Source organism: Garra rufa, chromosome 24 (assembly GCF_049309525.1).
Source record: "Garra rufa chromosome 24, GarRuf1.0, whole genome shotgun sequence".
In the NCBI taxonomy this organism is placed as follows: Eukaryota; Metazoa; Chordata; class Actinopteri; order Cypriniformes; family Cyprinidae; genus Garra; species Garra rufa.
The window spans coordinates 37,139,061-37,162,628 of NC_133384.1; the positions used below are offsets into that span (position 1 = coordinate 37,139,061).

General features: G+C 31.1%; 1 protein-coding gene across 5 annotated transcripts in view; it reads right to left on the reverse strand.

Moving 5' to 3' along the window:
• slc12a7b (solute carrier family 12 member 7b) overlaps positions 1-15,089 on the reverse strand; it is a 70,228-nt gene extending 55,139 nt beyond the window's left edge. The window contains exon 1 of one of the 5 annotated variants that reach the window (XM_073831035.1): positions 14,502-15,089. In XM_073831035.1, coding sequence (XP_073687136.1) covers positions 14,502-14,607 — 106 coding nt within the window. In that variant the 5' untranslated portion in view covers positions 14,608-15,089. Of the gene's footprint in view, positions 1-981; positions 1,149-14,501 lie in introns of those variants that run through there. The other 4 variants (XM_073831032.1, XM_073831034.1, XM_073831031.1 and 1 more) reach the window with 4 other exon arrangements.
• Positions 15,090-23,568: the final 8,479 nt, after the last annotated feature.

Here is a 23,568-nt window from a genome sequence, read left to right on the forward strand (position 1 = left end):
TTACACTGGAAAAATTGCTTCTACTCGAGATTTTCCAAAAGGGGGGAGTGTACCTCTACTGAAGCATTCAGTTGAATTGGTCAATGCAACTGGTTGGTTTAGAGACATTTTCAGGTTATATTCTTGGTTGACTACATTAAAACACCAAAATGCAAACTGCAACTAGTCGCATCTTTCAAAATGTCACTTTAGAAAAAGGTTTTATTCTGGTTGACAACATTAAAATGGAAAAATATCTTCTACTTGAGATCTTCCAAATGAGATCTAGCTTAACGCATTCAAAAATGTCTACCTTAAGTCAATTCAGTTACATTGCTCAATACAACTGGTTTGCTTAGTTGACTATATTAAAACACCAAAATGCAAACTGTAACTAGTCACATCTTTCAAAATGCCACTGAAAATCAGTTTGGAAAAGGTTATATTCTGGCTGTCGACATTAAAAAGGCAAAATATCTTCCACCTGAGATTTTTCAGAAGGGCAGTTGTACATCTACTAAATTAAAAACGAGAGCCGTTTCAAAACAACTCATTTGCAACCTTAAAAATGTTGTTTAAAGTCAGTTTACAAATGATTATATTCTGGTAGACAAAATTGGCAAAATATCTCATTTTAGATAATCATTCCAGAACAGAATTTCACGTCTACCAAAGCAAAACCAAACACTAGCTCAATGCAACTAGTCATATCCTTCAAAACAGCACTTAAGACTATATTTTGGTGGCAACATTCAAACACCAAAAAAAAAAAAAAAAACTTCTACCTGAGATGTTCCAGAAGCAAAAAACAAGATCCAGCTCAACACAGCTTTCAAAACGCCACTTAAAATCAGTTTTGAAAAACCTACTTCCAATTACCCGCTAACTTTCCTAAGGTAGCTGAAGTAAGAACAATGGCATTAGATACAGTAGAGCAGCACAGCAAACATCCACGGCCATCGCAAAAGGAAAGAGCACGAATCCAGGACGCCGAACGCTTACCCCGCGGGCAGGAGTTTGCCCCCGGCTCCATGCTGATGGAGAGAGAGGGTGAGATGGGTCTGCCGAGGGTCCCTGGAGAGACACGCTCAATGGGGGTTCGGACGCGCTCAACTATCACTGCTCTGATGATCAGCGCCTGTGACGGTGCCAATAAAACGGCACAGACATCAGTCCCTGAGCGCTTGATCCCTGATCTAAACCACTCACCCAGACACGGGGGAGGAGCAGAGAGAGAGAGAGAGTAAGAGAGAGAGAGAGGGGGGGGGGATAAAGAGATATAAAAGTAGGAAAGTGATTGATGGAGGCGACAAAAGGAGAGACAGAATGCCACCACACCAAAGCAATGGTCATTATGATTGGAAAGGCATATCCCATACAATAGAACAAAAAAAGATGTGTATACTACTACTAATATCATTATTAATAATATATTTCATATAATTGATATAATACATTTATATAATTATATACAAGTTAAATGTATTTATTTTTAAAGCATTTATTTAATATTTTTATTCCATAATGAAATTGCAAGTTGCAAAATGCATCAAATATCTGTTATAAATAATAAACAAATATAAATTAAACAATTAAATATTTTATATTATTATATAACTATATTATTTATTTATTTATAATGTTTATTTTATATTAAATATTTATTTATTTAATAATTCAATAATTCAACATTTTTAACAATAATAAGATTTTAGATGAAAATGTATAAAGAAAGGTTTTTAGTAAAAATTAAAATGTAAAAATAAAAATGTGCTATTAATAAATACATATTTAATTTATTTTATATAATACATTTATATAATTATATACAAGTTAAATATTTATATATGACAGTAAATAAATGTATTTATTTTTAATGCATTTATTTTATATATTCCTTAATGAAATTGCAAGTTGCAAAATGCATAGAATTTCTGTTATAAATTACAAACAAATATAAATTAAACAAATATTTTATTTTATTTATTTATATTATTCATTATATATTTATATTATTTATTTTATAATACATTTTTGTAAGTCAACATTTGTTTTTAAAGTTTTTAAAGATTTTTTATTCAGATTTTTGCCTTATCAGTTCATTAATTTCATTATAATATATAAAAAATTTATGATATATTTACAAAATGCATTATATTAAAATATAATATAAAAAATACATTTAAAAAAATTATATTTACAAAATAAGGTTTCTAGAATTTTGTGCCTGTAATATGTGACCCTGGACCACAAAACCAGTGTTAAGTAGCACGGGTATATTCATAACAATAGCCAAAAATAGATTGTATGGGTCAAAATGATTTCTTTCTTTATCGATTTTTTGACTTTTATGGCAAAAAATATTAGGATATCAAGTAAAGATCATGCTCCATGAAGATATATAATTTCCTACTTTGAATATATCAAAACAATTTTTTGATTAGTAAGTTTGCACAACTTTAAAGGCAATTTTCTCAATATTTTGATTTTTTTGCACTCTCAGATTCCAGATTTTCAAATAGTTGTATCTCAGCCAAATATTGTCCAATTCTAACAAACCATCCATCAATGAAAAGCTTATTTATTCAGCAAAATTAACGCTTATGACTGGTTTTGTGGTCAAGGGTAACATATTAAAATCTTTGCATTATTTAAAAAAAGCAATAAATTTATATAAATACAGTCCCTTTGTTGTGTGTCGTGTCTAACAAACGCCCTGTAGTCACGACTATAGTCACAACATAGGCCAGCCTCTCTCAGCTTATTGCTTTTTTGCAGGAAGTCACTTTGACTCTCATATTAATTGCTGCTCATCTAGTGGCTCTTCATCAACATGTGAACTGGTTAGTAATCACTTAACCAGATTAACCAAATCCTGTCCTTTTTAGAAAGCGTAGCAGGACCTGAGGAAGCAAGGCCCACGCAGACAGAAACTCGTCATTTACAACACTGACCTAAAAGCAGGCCTAAACATGAGCGAGAAGGTTGCAGGTTATCCATATGTAAAGTTTACTTGGGAAACAAAAACTAAGCCCCTGTTCAAGTCAAAACAATGACCGGATAAGAAAGTGGAAATCTTCTCAATATTGATTAAAAAGCCAGACTCAGGGATTCTATATTATAATTTTTTTTAATAACAGATTTTTCTGAGTGTTTGTCCTTGCTAGCGGTGGTCAAACGTCAGCAGTGATGCTGTAAGCCATTAAAGCCTTCAGGTAAAGGAGTGTGTGTTATGTAACAGAGCATGCTGGGATTGCGGGGGCCGTGATGAGGGAGGGAGGGGTTTGCTGGAGTTCAGTGATCTCACACACTCAAGAGCATTTCACACACAAACCCCGGTGTGACTTGCAGATATAAAATTATTATTGATTCTCCTAAAGTAATCATATTCTACATAGTATGATTGATAATAATACTAATAAATATTTTATTATTAATTATTATGATTACACATTACATTTTTTTTAGAAATTATATTATAACGTAATAATTAAAATAATAATAATAATAATAATAATAATAATAATAATAATAATAATTATTATTATTATTATTTAGTAATTACAATAATAAATACTAATAATAATAATACTATATTACTTTTAATATTCAATATTAATGCTTTGGTACTTTGCTAATATTTAGTTTTGACATTATTATTATTATTAGTATTAGTATTATTACTAATTTGAAATTAAAATAATAAAAATTAATAATATTACTACTATTACTTACTTTTATTATTTAATAATAATTTGTTGGTACTTTGTTATTATTATTATTATTATTATTATTAAAATAAAATGGTTATATATCTAAACATTTTTATAAATTATAATAAAGTATTTTTTTAAGTATTTAGTTAATTATTTATTTATTCATTTATGTTTTAGAAATTACAATAATAAATGCAAACAATAATACTTTATTACTTCTAATATTTAATGTTAATACTTTGGTACTTTGCCAATATTTATTTTTAATTAATTATAATGATCATACTTTTTTATTATATTATAAATTATTATAATTATTATTAGTAGTATTACTACTACTACTACTACTTAGAAATTATAATAATAAATACTAATTTCAATAATATTAATATATTAATTTGTTGCTTCTTTGCCAATATAATTTTTTTTATTATTAAATTATAATGGTTATATATTGAAACATTTTAATTATAAATTATAACACTCAAAGTTTTTTTTATATATTTAAAGTATTAAGATACGTATTTAAAATCACAATATTGTACAAAATATTGACAAAAAATTACAACAATAAATACTACAAATAATACCTTATTACTTTTAATATTAATACTTGGGCACTTTGCCACATTTATTTTTTTATATGAGTATTATTATCAGAGAATTAGAGTTTTTTTTTTTTTTTTTTTTTTTTTTACAAAATATAGTATAACATATTACAATGTATAAAATATAATATAAAATTATAACATAAATAATAACAAATAATAAATACTAATAGTAATACTATTTAATATTAATATATTGTTATTAGCATTATTATTTTTATTATTATTATTATTATTATTAAGAACATGTCCCTTTAGAAGGATCAAGAGCAATTCAAAGCCTGCGATTCTTTAATAACAAAGAAGAACTGTAACCTTAGGCCAAATACTGAGGATTAGATTTCTGTCTGACAGTCATTATTTCTGTTTGTCACAAGCTCTTTATATCACACGCTCACTTCCTCTCACCTTACGGAAAATAAAGAACCGGTGCACAATGTTCCATACAACACAGTCTCTACTATGAGATCAGAAATCAACCACGACTAAACCGTATAGATTCTTCAAACAAAGACAAGTGAGACCTAAAGTCAAAACCAGCTGATCTGCAAAACAAACAAGATATCAGCTGTGCAAATGCACATCTTATCTCTCAAAAAATGTATTAACTAAAGCAAGGTTTCTCCAGCAGAGGGGGGCAGTAAGTTGCTGACAATCATGGATGAGCTTTAAATCAGTTTCTCCTACTGTTACCTGAACATGGACTGTGTTCAAATTGCATATTGCCATACTATTTTACATATACAGTATATATTGTGCACATCATGCAGATTTTGTGCATGCATGGATTTTTTTTTTGTACTTAAAAATGCAACATAATTTAAATTCCATGTTTAAAAACATGACAACTGCATAAATGCTTTTTCATTAAGGTCTCTAATTGAGTTTCTAATGGACTCCAGCAGCAGCAGCTGTGTTTCCAGCCGGTGATTTCTGTGCGTCAGCCAGAACTGTAAAACTGAAGAGTAATTTCATCTTGATGCAATGGCAGCAGTGAATCAGCACAGCGCAGCTCAGCGGGAATAACAAGGGCAGATTAAACCCACGTTTGAAAGGAGAGCGGCTACTGCTGGAGAGGACGAAATGACAAGGAATGCAATGTAAAGGTTTAGTGAGCTGAGAACTCACTCTGCTGTTTTCAGTGTGTCGAGGTCATGGTCGGTCAGCCTTACATGCATTACAGATACTCCTGAACACAATAATACTGCAGGCTCTGCATGACCGGCTATTTAAGATTAGATTACAGACATGACAGAGGAGGACTAAGTGGCGTTTTGCATGAAGGTCTGTGTTCTAGAACAAACTTTAGATCTTTTTATTGTTGATTTCATGATTTGATTTTTTTATGAACTATTTTTGATTGTCTTTTTCATATAAAGCACGTTCAATTGCCATTGTGTATGAAATGTGCTACATCAACTTGCTTTGCTTACGCCTAGAAAAAACAGAACCAAAAATAAAACAATAAACCAGGGTTATTATATTTAACAAAACCAAAAAATGAATTCATAAACTAAAACTTATTTTTTTAAATAAAATGAATGTTAATTCATTTAATGTTTATTTATTATATAATAAATAAATAAATAAATGCTTTTTACCCCACCTGGTTACCAAGGTTTTTAATTTTCTATTTTTAATGCATTTAGTTTTTAATTTCTTAGTAATTTTTCAGTATTCAGTATTTTATTTTTGAAAATATTTAAATATTAAAAATGTTTTTAGTTTTTAATTCTGTATTTAATTATTTTAATTTTTAGTTAATTTTCTTTTGTTTTCATACATTTTAGTTTAGTTTTATTTTTGAAAATATTTTAAATATTAAAAAGATAATATAATTTATTCATTATATAATAAATAAAAAAAATCTACTTTGCTTTCATCTAATTACCAAGGCTTTTAATTTGATATTTTTCTGCATTTAGTTTTTAATACTATATTTAATTATTTAAATTTTTAGTTAATTGTCCATTAGTTTAACTTTAGCATAGTTTTATTTTTAAAATTAAATATAATATATAAATAAAAAACTATGTTGCTTCCAGTAACTTGTTTTAATGCATTTAATTTTTTTATTTTATATTTATTTTTAACAAATTTTAATTCGTTTTTGTTAATTTTAGTTTAGTTTTTTTTTTTTTAAATAACAAAAATTTAAATATTATATTTATTAAAAAAGATTTAATTCTACTTCGCTTCCATCTACTGACCATGTTTTTAATTTGATATTTTTATGCATTTAATTTTAAATTTTATATTTAACTATTTTAATTTTTAGTTAGTTTTCATTAATTTTAGTTTAGTATTATTTTGAAAATATTTTTAACCAAAAAAATACCAAGGTTTTTAATTATATATTTTCATGCACAGTTTTTAATATTACAATTTCATTTATTTTTGGTTAATTTTCATTATTTGTCATTCATTTTAGTTTAGTTCAGTTTTACTTCTTTAAATATTTACATATATTTCCATTCATTTGCATTTCAGTTTTACTTATTTATTTGAATTTTTACATTTAATTTTATTTCTGTTAAAGTTTATTTCATTTCAGGTAAAACAAAAATTGTTTTATGGTTTGAGTTTTAGTTTTGGTTAACTATAATAACCCTGACTAAAATAACTATATAGACACATAAAAATAAATAATAAAAAAAGACAAAAACACAAATTACAAATACTTTAAAATTAAAAAAGACAAAAACACAAATTACAAATACTTTAAAATTAAAAAAGACAAAAACACAAATCACAAATACTTTAAAATTAAAACAAAAAATTAAAAAATCATTTAAAATGGTAATAAAAACTATAAATTATACTAAAACAATTGTAATGAACAAGTATACAAAGACCAATATATACTGCATGTAGTATTTCTTCAAACTACTTCACATGAATCCAAAGTGCAAAGTAGTAGTTGAAGTAAACTACATTCAAGCTCTCTTTTTTAGTAGTTTACTACACAACAAAAGAGAAAACCTTAAAAGGCCAATGTCTGTCTAAACTTGAAGCATTTTGACTTGACCTGCATAAATAACATTGATCATGTGACATTGATCAATATATGAACAAAAAAAAGAGACCCAATTAAACGATCCTTGAGCAGAACCAGGTCTGTAAAACATTCAAATCCTTACAAGGCAACGGGACATTCAGTATCTTATTATTAGCACAGGCACTACATTTATAAGGCTGATTGTGTGCTGTTATCTAGTTTAAACGCTCATAACTTGAAGGTTATTTCAGGCTGTTGGCTTTTGAGGAAGCTGCCAAGAGCCTGAAGGAAAATGCGAATTGTTTGGCCATTGCTTTCTCAGACTTTTAGGCTGTAAAAATGAAAGTTTGGATTCTCCAGAGGAACTGAAGCTGGGAAAGGGAAAGTGTCCGTCAGAGGATGTGGAGCCGGCGGGTCAGCGCTCAATGTGTCGCAGCGGCAGGGAAACGCACACAGGCTCTTATCGACTGTAGCACATGGCCAGAATCGGCCTGCCAGGAAACAGGAAGTAAAAGGTTCTGAATGACAACAGATCAGAGAAATGTGCTCAACAATCCTAAAAAAAACTGTGTGAGGGATTCAGTTCATCTCTTGCTGGTTTTACCCATGCATTTCATTTAGAAACTCATGTTTTCACTTTTAGGGACGCCTTGATTTCCAACATTGAACGAATAGCTCAATCTGAAATGAAAAAACTCTCATTATTTACTCATCTTTACGAGGGGTTATTAACATTAAACTAAAATTATTAAGACATGTTTGTTAATTGAAATAAAGTTTAAATAAAATAAAACAAATATTAGATTAAAGAAAATTTCATTAGTTCAAAGTTAAGTGGTAACATTAGTTAACCACATTAGTTAACATGAATTAATAATGAACTGCACTTATACAGCATTTATTCATCTTTGTTAATGTTAATTTCAACATTTAATAATACGTTATTAAAATCTTGTTAACATTAATGCAGTGTGAACTAACATGAACAAACAATGAACAGGTACTTTCGTTAACTAACGTTAATGAAGAATAGAAAATACAGTAACAAATGTATGGCTCATGGTTAGTTCATGTTAGTTAATACATTAACTAATGTTTAACTAATGAACCTTATTGTAAAGTGTTACCAGTTAAGTAGAAAAATATATATAAATAAATAAATAAACAATAATAATAATAATAATAATAAATAATAATAATAATATTATTATATATATATATATATATTTTTTTTTTCCAGTATTTTAAATTAAATAAAAGAAGCCTTGATAAGCAGAAAAGTCTCCTTTAAAAAGCATTTTTTTTTACTTTTGAGATGCATACAAAAAAAATGCAGCTCCTTACCATAAACAATGATTTTATTCCTCAGTAGTTTTTATTTTTTATTTTTCCAGTACAAACACTAAAACAAGATCCATTTACTAAAGTAGCAAAAAATAAATAAATAAATAAAAATAATATTATTAAGTGGATTTTTTTCTTTAAAAAAATTTTTGTTTTAAGCATAAACTCAGATAATTTTGATAGTTTTTCACCTAACATCTTTAGTAATGTTGTTTCTCAAGTAAATGCATCTTCACTAAAAAACATCTGTACAATAAGGCTGAATGTACCATGTTAATATGAATTTTATTGTATTGATTTTTGACAGATATTTTACCCGTAATTATGTATTGCATTTTGTTAAAGGAAAAATCTGCAAAATTAACAGAAAGTGTTCAGGCCAAAAAAAAAAAAAAAAAAAAAAAAAATACTAGTATATCTATTTTTCTGTGGGGTTTTTTTAGCGAACAACAACAAAAAGTACCATAAAACTAACAACAAATTTCATGACCCAAGTGCTATATTCCATGTAATATGAGATTTATATGAGAAACAGACTGAAATCTGAAAGGCTGAATGTCATTATTTGCCAACATGTAATTTTCTAACGCTTTGATGATTGTGAAAGTGCATAGATCTGAGAGTTTTTCTATGAAAAACCTACATTTCCATCTTTTCCTCACATAAACCTCTTTAGAAAGCATAAAAAATCTCCTTTTGTGGTCTATGTGACGTGAGTGAGTAAATAATAAGACTTTTTAGTGAACTGTTCCTTTAAATAACACACATGGATGTCTAGGATGCAGAATGTCTTATCAGAGGTTATGAAATGCAAAACAAACACGCTGGTTCATCTGATATATGAAATGTACCGCAGTGAAGTGGAATGTATGGCTTTTGGGTTTGTTCTCACGTGCGAACGCAGCCGCGGGCGGTGATGTTGTGTAAAGAGGGTGCGGTGTGAATGCTAACACACTGCAGGATTTCTACATTTTCCACATCTGGTTGGAGTTACAGTGACACAAGGGGGGCCTGCGGATCATGATGTCATGGGTACACAAAAGCTACAAAATACATCCTAGAAAGACGAAAGAACTGTTGTGCTCTCGCTTACATCAAGCATAGCCCACAGATACTGAAAGAAACGAACGGCAGTGAATATGCAGGAATGTTACTGAAGCCTAAAACCAAGACTTCATTTGATTAACAACGCTGTCTCTGCCACATTAGTTCAGGTTCAAGTTGACCAGGTGCGAAAATGTCTGATACTCTGTAACATTTACACTGCGGGTAGATATATTTGCATGAGGTCAGCGGTAGGACTGCTTTACATTATTTGCATGAGAAAAGAAACATGAAGTATTATGAAAATACAAGCTGGGACGTGTCCCAAACAATTCAATGTAAGGAAACAACATGTTTTCTTTTAAAGTTTAGGCACAAAGTGGAATTTAATAGGTTGCGATTTTCATGCAATATAGCTCATCCAATCAGAATTTAAAGTCTGAAAAACGTTAGTTTGACTATTTTTCGATTTTTGTTTCAAACACAAGCGTTTGAAAATTTCTTGACTTATTTAATGAAAGTTGTACTAAGACCGGTGGAAATGCAAAGCTTCAATTTTCTAGGCTGATAAGATTAGGAACTACACTCCCATTCCGGCGTAATAGTCAAGGAAGTTTGCTGCCGTAATAAGGCTGAAGCAGGAGCAGTAATACCACGCAGCACATGTGCAAATGCTAAACTAGCTGGGAACTCATTTCTGATAATACTCCGCCTGCTTCGGCCATATTACGGCAGCAAACTTCCTTGACTATTACGCCGGAATGGAAGTGTAGTTCCTAATCTTATCAGCCTAGAAACTCGCAGCTTTGCATTTCCACCGGTCTTAGTACACGATATAACTACAGAAGAGTCAAGTTTTAAATACAACAAATATGGAAACTCGTTGGTCATTTTTGAACGCGATGCTATTGGTCTAATAGGATTCAATGATCTATGCTAAGCTATGCTAAAAGTGATATCGCCAGAACAGGAGAACGGCTGAATGGATTTCAAAACGGTAAAAATCAACTTATCAACTCGGGGGGAGTTGGAGAATGAGCCTATTTCCAAAAAAAGTGGAGTGTTCCTTTAATAGACAGGGGGTGAAAACTTTCGAACAGAATGGAGATTTGTGATTTTTTCTTATTTTTATCATATTTTTTTTTCCATTTAGTACTGCCTTTCAGAGGCTACAGAAAATGTTTCCCAGAAGACAAATCAAGTTAAATTTACCCTGATTTTCAAATTCAAAAATTTTTCACCCCCTGGCTCTAAATGCATGGATAGTAAGGTTATGTGCGGAAAAACAGAACAAACAGAATTGAGTCTGAACATCGTTATAAAAACATCAATATAAAATAAAATAAAAACAAATGAAGCAAATGTATTTCTAAACTAGTTTTTTTGCTATTCTAGCAAAAAGAGCTATATTGCAAAATACACAGTATGCAAAAATGGTTTAAATATATTTACAAATGGCATAAGCCAACTAATTACATACATACAAAATTTTTTACAACAGGATGCAAAGATTTTGTACTGATCTTTAAGTGACATGCCTTTGCACAAATGGTTTACTGCCATAAACATAATCTCACTCAGAAATTCAGTGTGCACTCAATTTGACCGGTCATTTTCTTCTATGCAGCCATGGTTTCATAACCCACTGGTGACATACAGACATTTGAAGCCTCCCTCATTACACACACTATGCATAAGAACTGACCTTTACAAATGAGTTCATCTAACCACCAAATTCATTATTTTTCATGCACAATTTCAAAATCCTACCTATGCATTAAACAAACACTGTCTATGCCACTTGGAGACAAAACATTGAATCCTGTGTTTTCACAGGATTAAAATGCAAGTTGTGCAAAAGTTGATGCTGCTAACCCTAAGTATGGACTTAGTAGGCACTACTAATGAATACAGGGTGGAATCATGATTCACTGCCATGGAATCATCAAAAATTATATTTTAGAGCCACTAACAACGGTTATCATACGCACAAGGTACTGTTTTTAATAATCATCTTTCATTGTGCTGACGAATCAGCAGACAAATGTGAGCCAACCTCCTGATATCATTTTAATGAAACATCACACTTTCAGTGATTTCAGCAGCGTAAAGCTAAAAAATGATGTTTAATCAAACTCTACAGACAGTTCATCTCTAACTATATTTATTCTCGCTGAGCTGAAAGCTTTGAGTAGATAAAGCACACGCTGAGAGGGTTTACAGTTACTCTGTTATTCAATTTCAGGTTGCCTTTTTCATGGGTGGAGATCTGGAATAATTGGATACAGATGTCGGCCGCAGCGCCGTATCCTAGTAATATGTAATCAGGCAGTAATGCAGGGAGTGAAAGCGCCCCTTATCTCTAAGGAGGCTTTTGTGGTTAGGGCCTGAAATCAGCTCTGTGTGGACACCTTAGGCTGTGACCTTCATCTGTCAGGTCCCAAAAGATATTCAGACAAAGAGCAGCTCCAGAGATTACGCTGAATGTGAAGGGTGGGGTCTTAAACTCCCACTGGCGGGAACCAACAGGAAGCAAGCAACATGACAAATCAATAGCATTGACTGGAATCTGAGTCTGTGTTCTTCTCGCAGGAGAGTTGGGGAAGAAAAACAACCGTTGCACAATACTGAAAACTGCCCGCTTACATAACCCCCTAATGTGCGTTTAGTTGCTCTACTGAGTCTGTAAAATCTGGGCCGTAATTGTAAGCCAGGGTAGCAATTAACAGGAGGAAAGCCATCAGCTGGTGCATCGTGTAATGAGGGACAGTTTTTGAAGATAAACTCAGTGACCTGTGGTCTTTATGACTCAGAGATTGGAACTAGTGCTAGTACAAACTGGAAAGAAATCAATGTTTTTCTCAAACAGAGCCTACATGTATATTCAAAATTTTTAATGCATTATATGAAATACTGTAAATAACTACTTTAAGATAATCTATGCCTGTTTTCAAAATTGTTTTTTCAATAAATTGACAAAAAAATTATACGATAAATAAATGATAAATAGTAGGGATGCACGATATGTATCGGTCGATAACTTGCGCGTTTTGTCAGTAAAGCCGGTTCTGTAATCAGCGGTAAATGCCATCAGGTGCGTGATTTCACATTGAGCCGTATATACTACACACAGCCGTTGTTCACTGACGAGCTGCGCACATTCACACTGATAATGAACATTGATTTGCGCAGCTCGTCGGTAAACAACGGCTGTGTGTAGTATATACGGCTCAATGTGAAATCACGCACCTGATGGCATTTACCGCTGATTACAGAACCGGCTTTACTGACAAAACGCGCAAGCTTTATCGACCGATTGGTATCGGTGCATCCCTAATAAATAGTAATATATTATATATAATGGATTATTATTAAAAAAAAAAAAATTTAACTGCATATATTGGCATGCAATTGCAAATTTTGTTGAAACATTTTGAAAGAAGTAAATTGTCACAGTAAACACGTTAGAATGATGATGCAAATGATTCACTGAATCAGAGAGTCGATTCATTGAAACTGATTCACATTAATGAATCTTACTGCTTACTAACGTGAACTCAATTTTTGCGACTTCAAATATGAAACATTATTACAACGTAATGCCCTGAGGAGACAAGAATCTCTTAAAATTATCCCAATGATAAAGCCTTTCAGAAAGCTTAATGGCCAAATACAAAAGTCCATTAAAATATTTCAGTGTTCATGACAGTACTTCAACTTATATTGCTTGCAGTATCAGTCAATTTATCATAAATATTAAATATAAAAATACTACTAACGTTTCTATTCTGTTGCAATCAAAATGCAAGGATCACAATACAATGCAAATCTTTCAAAAACTTTAAAATGTGCATTAAAATCTTGCAATATGCAATAATTTATCTTTTTTCCTCAAAATCACAGTGAATTTACCAATATGAAACACTACTATTTAACTTTTCTATCCTACTGTCCTCAAAAGACAATGATCACAAAGTTAGTCTAATTATAATATATTTTGGAAAACTTTAAAAGTGTATTAAAATATTGCAATATGCAATTACTCATCTTTTTTTACTCACAAAATCAGTGAGTTTACCATTAATACACAATATGAAACACTAATAATTAACTTTTCTATCCTACTTCCCTCAAAAGACAAAGATCGCAAAATTAGTCTAATTATAATATATTTTAGAAAACTAGTGCATTAAAATATTGCAATATGCAAAAATTTATAATTTTTACTCACAAATGCACAATGAATTCATTATGAATACTCAATGTGAAACACTACTAATGAACTTTTCTATCCTACTGCCCTCAAGGACAAAAATAAAAAAGTGCAATTAAATATTGCAGCATTCATTTATATTGCCAGCAAAATTCACTATGAATTTCTCATGCATATTCAGTAAATCACTTTGCTTTAGTTGGCACAAGATAGATGCTGTTAAACTGAGCCAATGAGTGTAGAAACAAGAACTGCTCTGTTTACTGCCAACATTTATGCAATAAATGCACAAATATTGACGCCAGCGATTACGTGCACTAAAAGAAGCACTAAACGACCAACGCACAGCTAATGAAACAACAAAAGACACAAGAAACATTCCCGAACAACATCACATGAGCTTGTCTTCAGCACATGCTCCTCTCACCCATGTGAAAAGAGGAAAAAGAGAAGGCGTGTTCGTTCAGCGCAGAGAGAGAGAGAAAGACAAACAAACTCCGGACAGTGACCCGCTTGGTTAACCTGAAGCAGCATGTTATTCTAGATCCAGCCGGGCTGTTTGGATTCAGCCTGGAAAATTCTCAGAGGGAACGTCTCACCTACGGTTTCTTCATCCTCCTCTTTCAGGACATTGTTGTCATCAGAGTCTTCCTGAGAGGACTTTCTGCCATCATCCACGGGGACCACGGTGAAGTTGGTGGGCATTTTCTCACCATGTGAGACGTCTGTCTTTCTCCTTATCTGTCTGTCTCACCCTCTGCCTCTCCTCCTCTGCGCTGCCTTGTTTGAGTAGTGGTTCGAAGTTCTCAGTTGTGCTCCTATCTCTTTGACACCGGCTCAACCATGTGACCTGCCTTCCTCCATATAAGGAAGTAGGAAAGCCCCGCCCTGTGGGTCGTCCTTAATGCACACAGGAGTTGCCGTCTCTTTTCTTGCCTGCGGCAGTATGAACCTCCACAGACACAACAAGACACCAGATAAAGGCTATTGATTATGAACCTCTTCAAGAAACTTCCTCCCGGTCAACAGGGTTATCATCTTTTAATAATACTACTACTACTACTACTACTACTACATAGTAATAAGTAATAAAACCATAAAGAAGGTTTGTTATGCTTGAACTGAAACTAAATACGTTAATTGACATTAAATAAAATAGATAAAATCTTGAACTAAAACAGTAAAATTACTCAAACAGAAGTGAAAATTAATAGACTAAAAAAACTGACTACAAACTTACTCAATTAAAAGTTAATATTTAAATAATTTAACATTACCCTGGCATATTCATGGTTATTTTATGTTGGTAAATGATCACATGACATGCAGGTGAACCAATTCCATATTTTATATTTTAATCTTTACAAGTGTTTTATTTTGATTGCATATTATTTATCTTAATTGAAATGTTTTATGATTTAATGAATTATTAACTTTTTATCAACTTACAACTCATCTGTGTTTCCACATAAAACCCAGTTTATGAAGCAATATGTGACCTTAAGTAGCATGGGTATATTCGTTTATCAATAGCCAAAAATACATTGAATGGTTCAAAATTATTGATTTTTCTTTTATGCCAAAAATCATTAGGATATTAAGTTCATCTTCCATGAAGATATTTTGTGAATGTCCTTACCGAAAATATATCAAAACCTAATTTGATTAATAATAAGCATTGCTAAGACCTTCATTTGGACAACTTTAATATTTAGATTTTTTTTTGCACCCTCAGATTCCAGATCTTCAAATAGTTGTCTCTCAGCCAAATATTGTCCCATCCTAACAAAACCATACATCAATAGAAAGCTAATTTATTCAGATTTATGGTGATGAATAAATCTCAATTTTTCAAAAAAAATAACCCTTATGACTGGTTTTGTCGTCCAGGGTCACATATAAGGAAATTAAACTGTTATGCATTTATTAAATTTTTATTTAATTACCAATGGAATCAGGCTACTATTGCTGAAAATCTTTTTGATAGAAGCATTGTTTTTTCTGCTCACAAAGTCTGCATTTATTTGATCATAAATACAGTAAAATTGTAAAATATTAATAGAATTTAAAATAAGTGTTTTCTATGTGAATATATGTTAAGATGTAATTTATTGATGTGATCAAAGCTGAATTTTCAGCATCATTACTCCAGTGTCACATTATGCTTCAGAAATCATTCTAATATGCAGATTCGCTGCTTAATAAACAATTTTGATTATTATCGATGTGTGCTGCTTCATATATTTCTGAAAACTGTAATTATGTTTTTGTTTTTGGTGAATAGCAAGTTAAAAAGAAAAATAGAAATCATTTGTTACATTACACATGTCTTTCCTGTCACTTTTGATCAACTGAATGCATCATTGCTGAATAAAAGTATTAATAAAAAAAAAAAAAGAAGAAACAAAAACTTTTGAAATCTAGCACGTCATACTACAGATGTAAAATAGGTTGCAAACCCATTCGTGACCAAAAACGCATGTGCATCATGTCATTTGTGCAGCAATAGCAGTGCTAAATAAAACTGCAAATGGCCACATATTATCCTGGAATAGAACAAAGTATTTTAACATCAAAGCAGCAACTCAAAGAGTAATAAACTTCACTGTAAACACGTTTGTGAACCATGCACATGTAAATCACACTCGCTCTTGTGCACAATGCAAACACAAGGCCGTAAAACCGGCAGCCTATTATTAAAGCAGCCAAACAGCATAGCTCTGTGGTTACAGACGTTTTTTTAAGGAACGCTCATTCCTCACAAACAATATGAAACTAGACATACGGTAGGATCTTTTGTCGTAACACATTGCATAAGTTGCCATGCAGCACATGTCATGAGCTGTTTTGTCTTCATGACCCTTGACATACAGTTTAATGCAGTCTAAAGACAAGCCTGCACTGGCTGCGCAGAAACATCTAGACTTACATCGAACACATGTTTGGGTTATAAAATATTTAGAGAAGAAAACAGAAAGTGTGTTGCACATATAGAAATGTAGTCAAATCTGCCAAATCTTGTCAAGATTTGAAACAAGTTTGCTAAAACAGCTGTGAATTTTCATAATAGTTTTCTTTTGTTGCGGTTATGTGAATATCTTCAGTTGCGTAACGCAACTGACGTTGTTTTTCTAAGATGATTTGTGGAATTAAGAAACACCTGCAGCATTCTTCAGCATGCTTCACGTGGATCAAACATCCCTTATGAAAAACAAGTACACTTAAGCACACTTAGCATTCAGTGCAAATAAATAAGAAATGTATTATTAGTTTAAGTTTACATTAAATGCAATTAGCTGAAATTTAGAGTGCTTTTTAATCCACTAAAATAGAACTTAAGTACATCATTATATATAATCTTAGAATTACTTCTGTTCTTACAGAATATACAAGCATTTATGTTAAATTAACACATATTTTAATTTCATTTCTATTGAAACTTTTATGTCATCCCATTATTTTCACACACTAATTTTATACTTTACTAAAAATAATTCTTCAGTACTTCTTAAGATAATCTTTAAGATAATCTTAAGAACATCTAACTGTACTCAAATGTGCTATTTTGGGACACCAATATGAACTAAAAAGTGCTTTTAGCATTTTAACAACCATCTCTGTATTAAAAAATGTATTTAGTTACCACTTGTAGTACACTTGAACCCACTAAGGCATGAAAGATGGGTTCGAGTGTACTACAAGTGTTAACTAAATCCATGTTTTAATCGGTTTTAATGCAGAAATAGTATTAATTAATTAATAATACAGATCCCAAAATAGCACAGTTAAAATTATAATCAAGTATTTCATATGTGCATTAGTATATAAGTCCACACTGAAGAATGAAAATATTCTATTAAAAAATATTAAAACAATTTAAAATGTACTTTAAAATACAAATAATTTTATTATAAATGTGTGCTCACTTTAAGTACACTTAAGTGGCCTTTTAAGCTATTATTCATATATTATTGTTAATCATATTAATATATGATTAAGCATATTAAATTAAAATATTGTATTATTATTATTATTATTATCAAGTGCTTTTTTCAAAAAATTATAATCAAGTATTTTATATGTGCATAAGTATATTATATAGTATAGTCCACATTGAAGAATAAAATATATTTTTTAGCATTTTAAAAGGTATTTTAAAGATATATTTTTTATTTAATTTTAATTTAATTAATTAGATTTTATTGCAAAGTGCACTTATTAAAATTGTATTATAGGAAATATAGTCATAAATGTGTACTCACTTTTAGTACACTTAAGTGGCCTTTTATGCCATTGATTTTATATTATTGTTAATCATAAATTCATATATGATTAATCATATTAAATTAAAATTATTTTTATCATTATTATTAAGTGCTTTTTTTTCAAAAATTATAATTTTAAGATTTTAAAAACACACACATATTGCACATATTTAGAAAAGAAGAATAAAATGTTTACTAAACACAGCAGATATTTTATTTGGACAAACTTAAGGTTCATATATCCCTGAAACACAAATAAAAGCTTCATTATGCCTTCTAAGCTATGAAAGTCAAAGGTGTTAATGAGAAACTTATCTGAAAGTGTCTTAATGAAGTAAAGTTTTGTCAATATTTCTTGTGAAAAGGGGATACAAGAATCCTGATACCACAATCACTACAGATAACAACACAAAACCTATCTAGTATATGTTTTTTCCACCTGTTTTCTGGTCCACCAGGTTAAAATGGTGCATCTGGTCAATTAGTACAGAAACAGCACAACTTTTCTCATTCATGTCTGGAGCAAAAAAACTGCAGCATGATGAACAAACTGAAGCCATAATAGATTAGCAAAGAGGAAGTCTGCGCAGATATCAGTAATGTGATTTATTCCTCATTCCTCACTGTCAGCATGACATGTGGACCATTAATTTCTCTTAGAAAGACCAAAAGGCACCAGTTTACTGTGAAGTTGCACTCACACAAAGGATGCTCTTATGTTCAGGGTGTTCTGGGAGTCGAGCTCTTCAGATTGAATTACACTGCAATGCTCAGAACAGACAGACTCAAGAACGTCAACAGCCCGCTGGAGGATTCAACGGTCAAACCGACCGGGGTCATAGAGATAAAAATAACACGGGCTGACTAATGGACCAAGAACACGGAGATACAGGGACGCACTGATGCTGTTTTCTTTTGCATTATTGCTCAACACTCATTACTCACAATTAAACCTTGACAGAGTTCAAGGAGTAGTTCATCCAAAATTGAACATTTGCTAAAACTTACTTACTTTCAGGCTATCCAAAATGTAGAGTTTGTTTCTTCATCAGATTTGGAGAAATTAAGAATTATATCACTTGCTCACTAATGGATCCTCTGCAGTGAATGGCAGAATGACTAATAATGACAAATAATAAAAACATCACAATAATCCACACCACTCCAAATCACCAGTTAACATCTTGTAAAGTGAAAAGTTGCGTGTTCGTAAGAAACAAATCCATCATTAAGACATTTTAACTTCAAAAAGTGGCTTCTTCATAAAAACGCTTCCTCCAGTGAAAAAGTGGTCTGGTCTGAATTAAATTCAAACACTGTTTACAAGTCAAAAAACGTTCAAAACAGTTTTGATTTGAGACGACAACAAGAGATGGACTTCTTTTTTTTTACTGGAGGAAGCATTATTATAGATTTTTGACTCACATTTTGGCCAAAAGCAATGGTTTTAAGTAAAAAAAAAAAATCTTTATGATGGATTTGTTATTTTGCAAACATGTAGCTTTTGGCTTTACAGGATGTTAACTGATGGATTGGAGTGGTGTGGATAACTCGTGACGTTTTTATCAGCTCTCTTATGGCACCCATTAACTGAAAAGGATCCATTAGTGAGCAAGTGATGGAATGACACATTTCTCCAAATCTGATTAAGAAACAAACTCATCTATATCTTGGATGGCCTGAAGAGGAGTATATTTTTAGCCAATTTTCATGTTTGGGTGTACTAGTTCTTTATTTAGTTGAGTCACTTGCATCCTACATGGACAATGATACTAAGCAACAAAGCTATTTCTTTATTGATGCATTAAAGCAAAGTTATAAGTTAGGTAAAAAGACTATAATTTATAACTGCACACTCACTTTTAAAGGAGCAGTTCATTTCTAGAACAAAAATTTACAGATAAATGTACTCACAACCTGTCGTCATCCAAGATGTTCATGTCTTTCTTTCTTCAGTCGTAAAGAAATTATGTATTTTGAGGAAAGCATTTCAGGAATTAACTGCCCATGAATTTGAACTTCCAAAATGCTGTTTTAAAGGGCTCTAAACTAGGAATACACCAAAATAAAAATTCTTGGCCGAAGCCGAACAAAATTACACACTGGGCCGAAGGCCGATTCCTGAACACTGTTTTTCGTGTTTAAATTTTGCCAGTTTTTTCCCATTGCATAAATTATATAGCCAATATTAACATTTTGGATGACAAGGGAATGAGCAAATTATCTCTACATTTTTGTTCTGAAAGTGAACTTCTCCTTTAAGGTGAGTACATTTTCAGCAATTTTTGTACTTTCAGTGCTTTAATTTGTCACGACCACTTGCATCTTGTTGTTTATGATACCAAGCAACATTTATTTAATATAGCATTAAAGCAAAAACATACTTTATGGAGGTGCAAGTTAGGGGAAAAGACTACAATTTTTATCTGCAGCACATTAATTTTTAAGCTTATTTTTACCAATGTTTGTAAGGCTTTGCCTTTGTAAGGTACCAAGCAACATCAGCAATTTCTGTGTGCTCACAGATATGAGTATTGACACAGACTGAAAGCATAACAGCTGAAAGGTGAAAGAATTTCCAATTATGATGGACTTTGATTTTTGTTCTTATACATGTCTAGCTGAGACTTAAACCTGAAACAAAAACATTTTAAACATTTTATTTTGCCCTAAAGGTATTTTATAACACATCATAATTAAATAATCCAAAGTAATTACAACGAAACCACAAATCCAAAGATGCCAACATTTATGGTCAGCGAAAAATCGCATCTGTACTTGTTAGGCTTCCCCAGGAACGAATAAAGAGCAACAGGAAAATGTTAAAGCTGCCAGGAATTCGCTCTAATGAATTGGTTCCACCTGTGCAGCGACCTTTAAAAGGCAAAACGTCCAAAGCTGGATTCAGTGAGCAGTAAACTACTGTACAGGACATCCAGTTTTTGGAAAGAAACTAACTTCCTCCAACTGGCTAATCCTGAATATGGCGTTCTGGCAGGTAAAATCCAACTAAAGTCTCACAAATTCACATCCGGTCAGAAACAGTGCGATTTAGACGTCCAGCTGAGTTCATTTATGAAGCTGGATTTGTTTTGTCCGGGTCTCATTTCCTGCTCTTTGAAGGTGGACTGCATCTAAACCTGTAGTGACGCATAAGCAATTGATAAATAAACCATCAAATCTGGCACAGGCGAACACAATCACTAATGTATAATACAAACAATGACAATTGTGAGAGATTTTTTGTTTGTCAGACGGGTCAAACAGGTAAATTGCGGGTCACAGCAGTGGTCAAAACAGATATAATATAATACATTAATCACAACCAATGAGCCAGATACAACACAACCACATGAGATGAACTAATAACACAACACACAGAATTACTAGTCTTAATTTCACAGTACAAAACCCTGCCAAATTCATCAACAACATTGTAGGCATTGTTGCACCTATATATTTTGCAGTTCATAAATAAATAAAATATAAATAAATATAACAGCTGCTATAACAGAACAGGTGTTAATAAAAAAACAAGCAAAGAAACTTTTTTAAAAAGTAAATTAAAAATTAAACATCATTAAATGTCATCATCATATTGTGTTTATGTATTTCAGAGTTTAGGTCTAGATTCATTTTTTAAATTACATTTTATATTTATTTTTCTTTTCTATATATCTGATATAGAGTTGGCATGCCAAACTACTTAAACTACTTTTTTTTTACTTTAATATATAATATAACATAACTACCACAATAGAAACAGGTGTTAAAACATCCTCAGAATTACTAATCCTAAAAATTTCACAGTAAAACAAACCTGCCGGATTCAGTATTATAGGCATTTTTGCACATATATATTTTGCAGTTCATAAATAAATAAAAATATAAATTAACATAACATAACATACAGCTGCTTTAACAAAACATGTGTTAATACAAAAACATGCAAAGAAACTACTTTAAAAAGTATATTAAAAAATTAGACATCATTAAATGTCATCATATTGGTTTTAAGTATTGGAGTTTAGGTTTAGACTAATTTTTTAAAGGACATTTCATATTTATTTTTCTTTTTTATTTATTAGTTATTTATATATATCTGATATAGAGTTGGATATTTTTACTTTAATATCTAATATAACATAACTGCCATAATAGAAACAGGTGTTAAGACATCACACATAGCAGATATCAAAAAAAGAAACACACAAATGTCACTGTTTCAGGTATTTTATAGTATTCATTTTTTATTGAAAAAAAAAAAAGTATAGTCAAATGCCATTTTTCGTTACATTTTTTCACTATATTTAAGGTAGTTTACAGTTTGATTAAATTTGAAATGACCAATTAAAACTTTTTTCACTATAAATACAAACATGTTTTAAAGTAAGGTGTAAGAGTAGTTGTTTTTTTCCAACTAAAACAAATTACAAACAGTCATGTTGCAAGTTCATTCCCGCCTTTGACACATCACATCACTGTGAAAACATTACTGTGCTCCTGAGCAAAACACAAAGTAACACAGTGTGTTCTGAACATTCATTTACAGCAATTAAGAAACTTAAGTTGGTTAAAGCTGGAAGTAACAAGTGTGTTGAGTATTTAAAGCTGTTATGTAACACAACATCAGGAAGAAATGTGCTGCCACCTGCTGATGGTCTATGGTAAATCAAATGGGACATCTAAACATCTTTCAAAGCATTTCTGTATGAAATTCTGTGCTTGTCTCACATGGCAGTTCAGCCAGATTGATGATTTTATTCCTATCATGCTAACGAAACAACAATATAGGGTTAGTCCACAAAGTGAATGTAGAGAAACTTTTCCTGGCATCATGGCACCTACAAAACTAAAAGACTTTCCACTTGTTGACAAGGTTTTACACAAAGATTCTTCAGACCTGCAGTAATATTTCCATGCTACATTTGTAGAGCAAACAAACAGACTGCTAAAGGAGAACTAAACCATTTTAGTTATGCTTCAATGAGTGGTCAACTTCTTAATACAACTAGGTTTTTAAGGCAAGACACTACAGGTGAATAGGTTAAAAAATTAACTAAAAAATTAACTTGATTACATTACATTACATTACATGATTACAGTGATAATTGCAAACATTTTTTGTATTACAAGTTTTCTAAAATGTTAGATTTTAATATGCAAATGAGGCATTATTTAATGAAATACACACTAATTTGCATACATTTCTATTACACAAAATCTAAACACTGGATCAAGTCAGTTTCAAAATTCTTTCAAAAATTTTTTTACATATTAGAGTCAAATGTTTTTACAGAAGGAATTTGGGGTCTCTCATTTTGTCACTCCATACCTCAGAAAAAAACTTAGAACAGGCAGAAAACTATATATTTTTTTCAGTTGTTTGGGGAATATATTG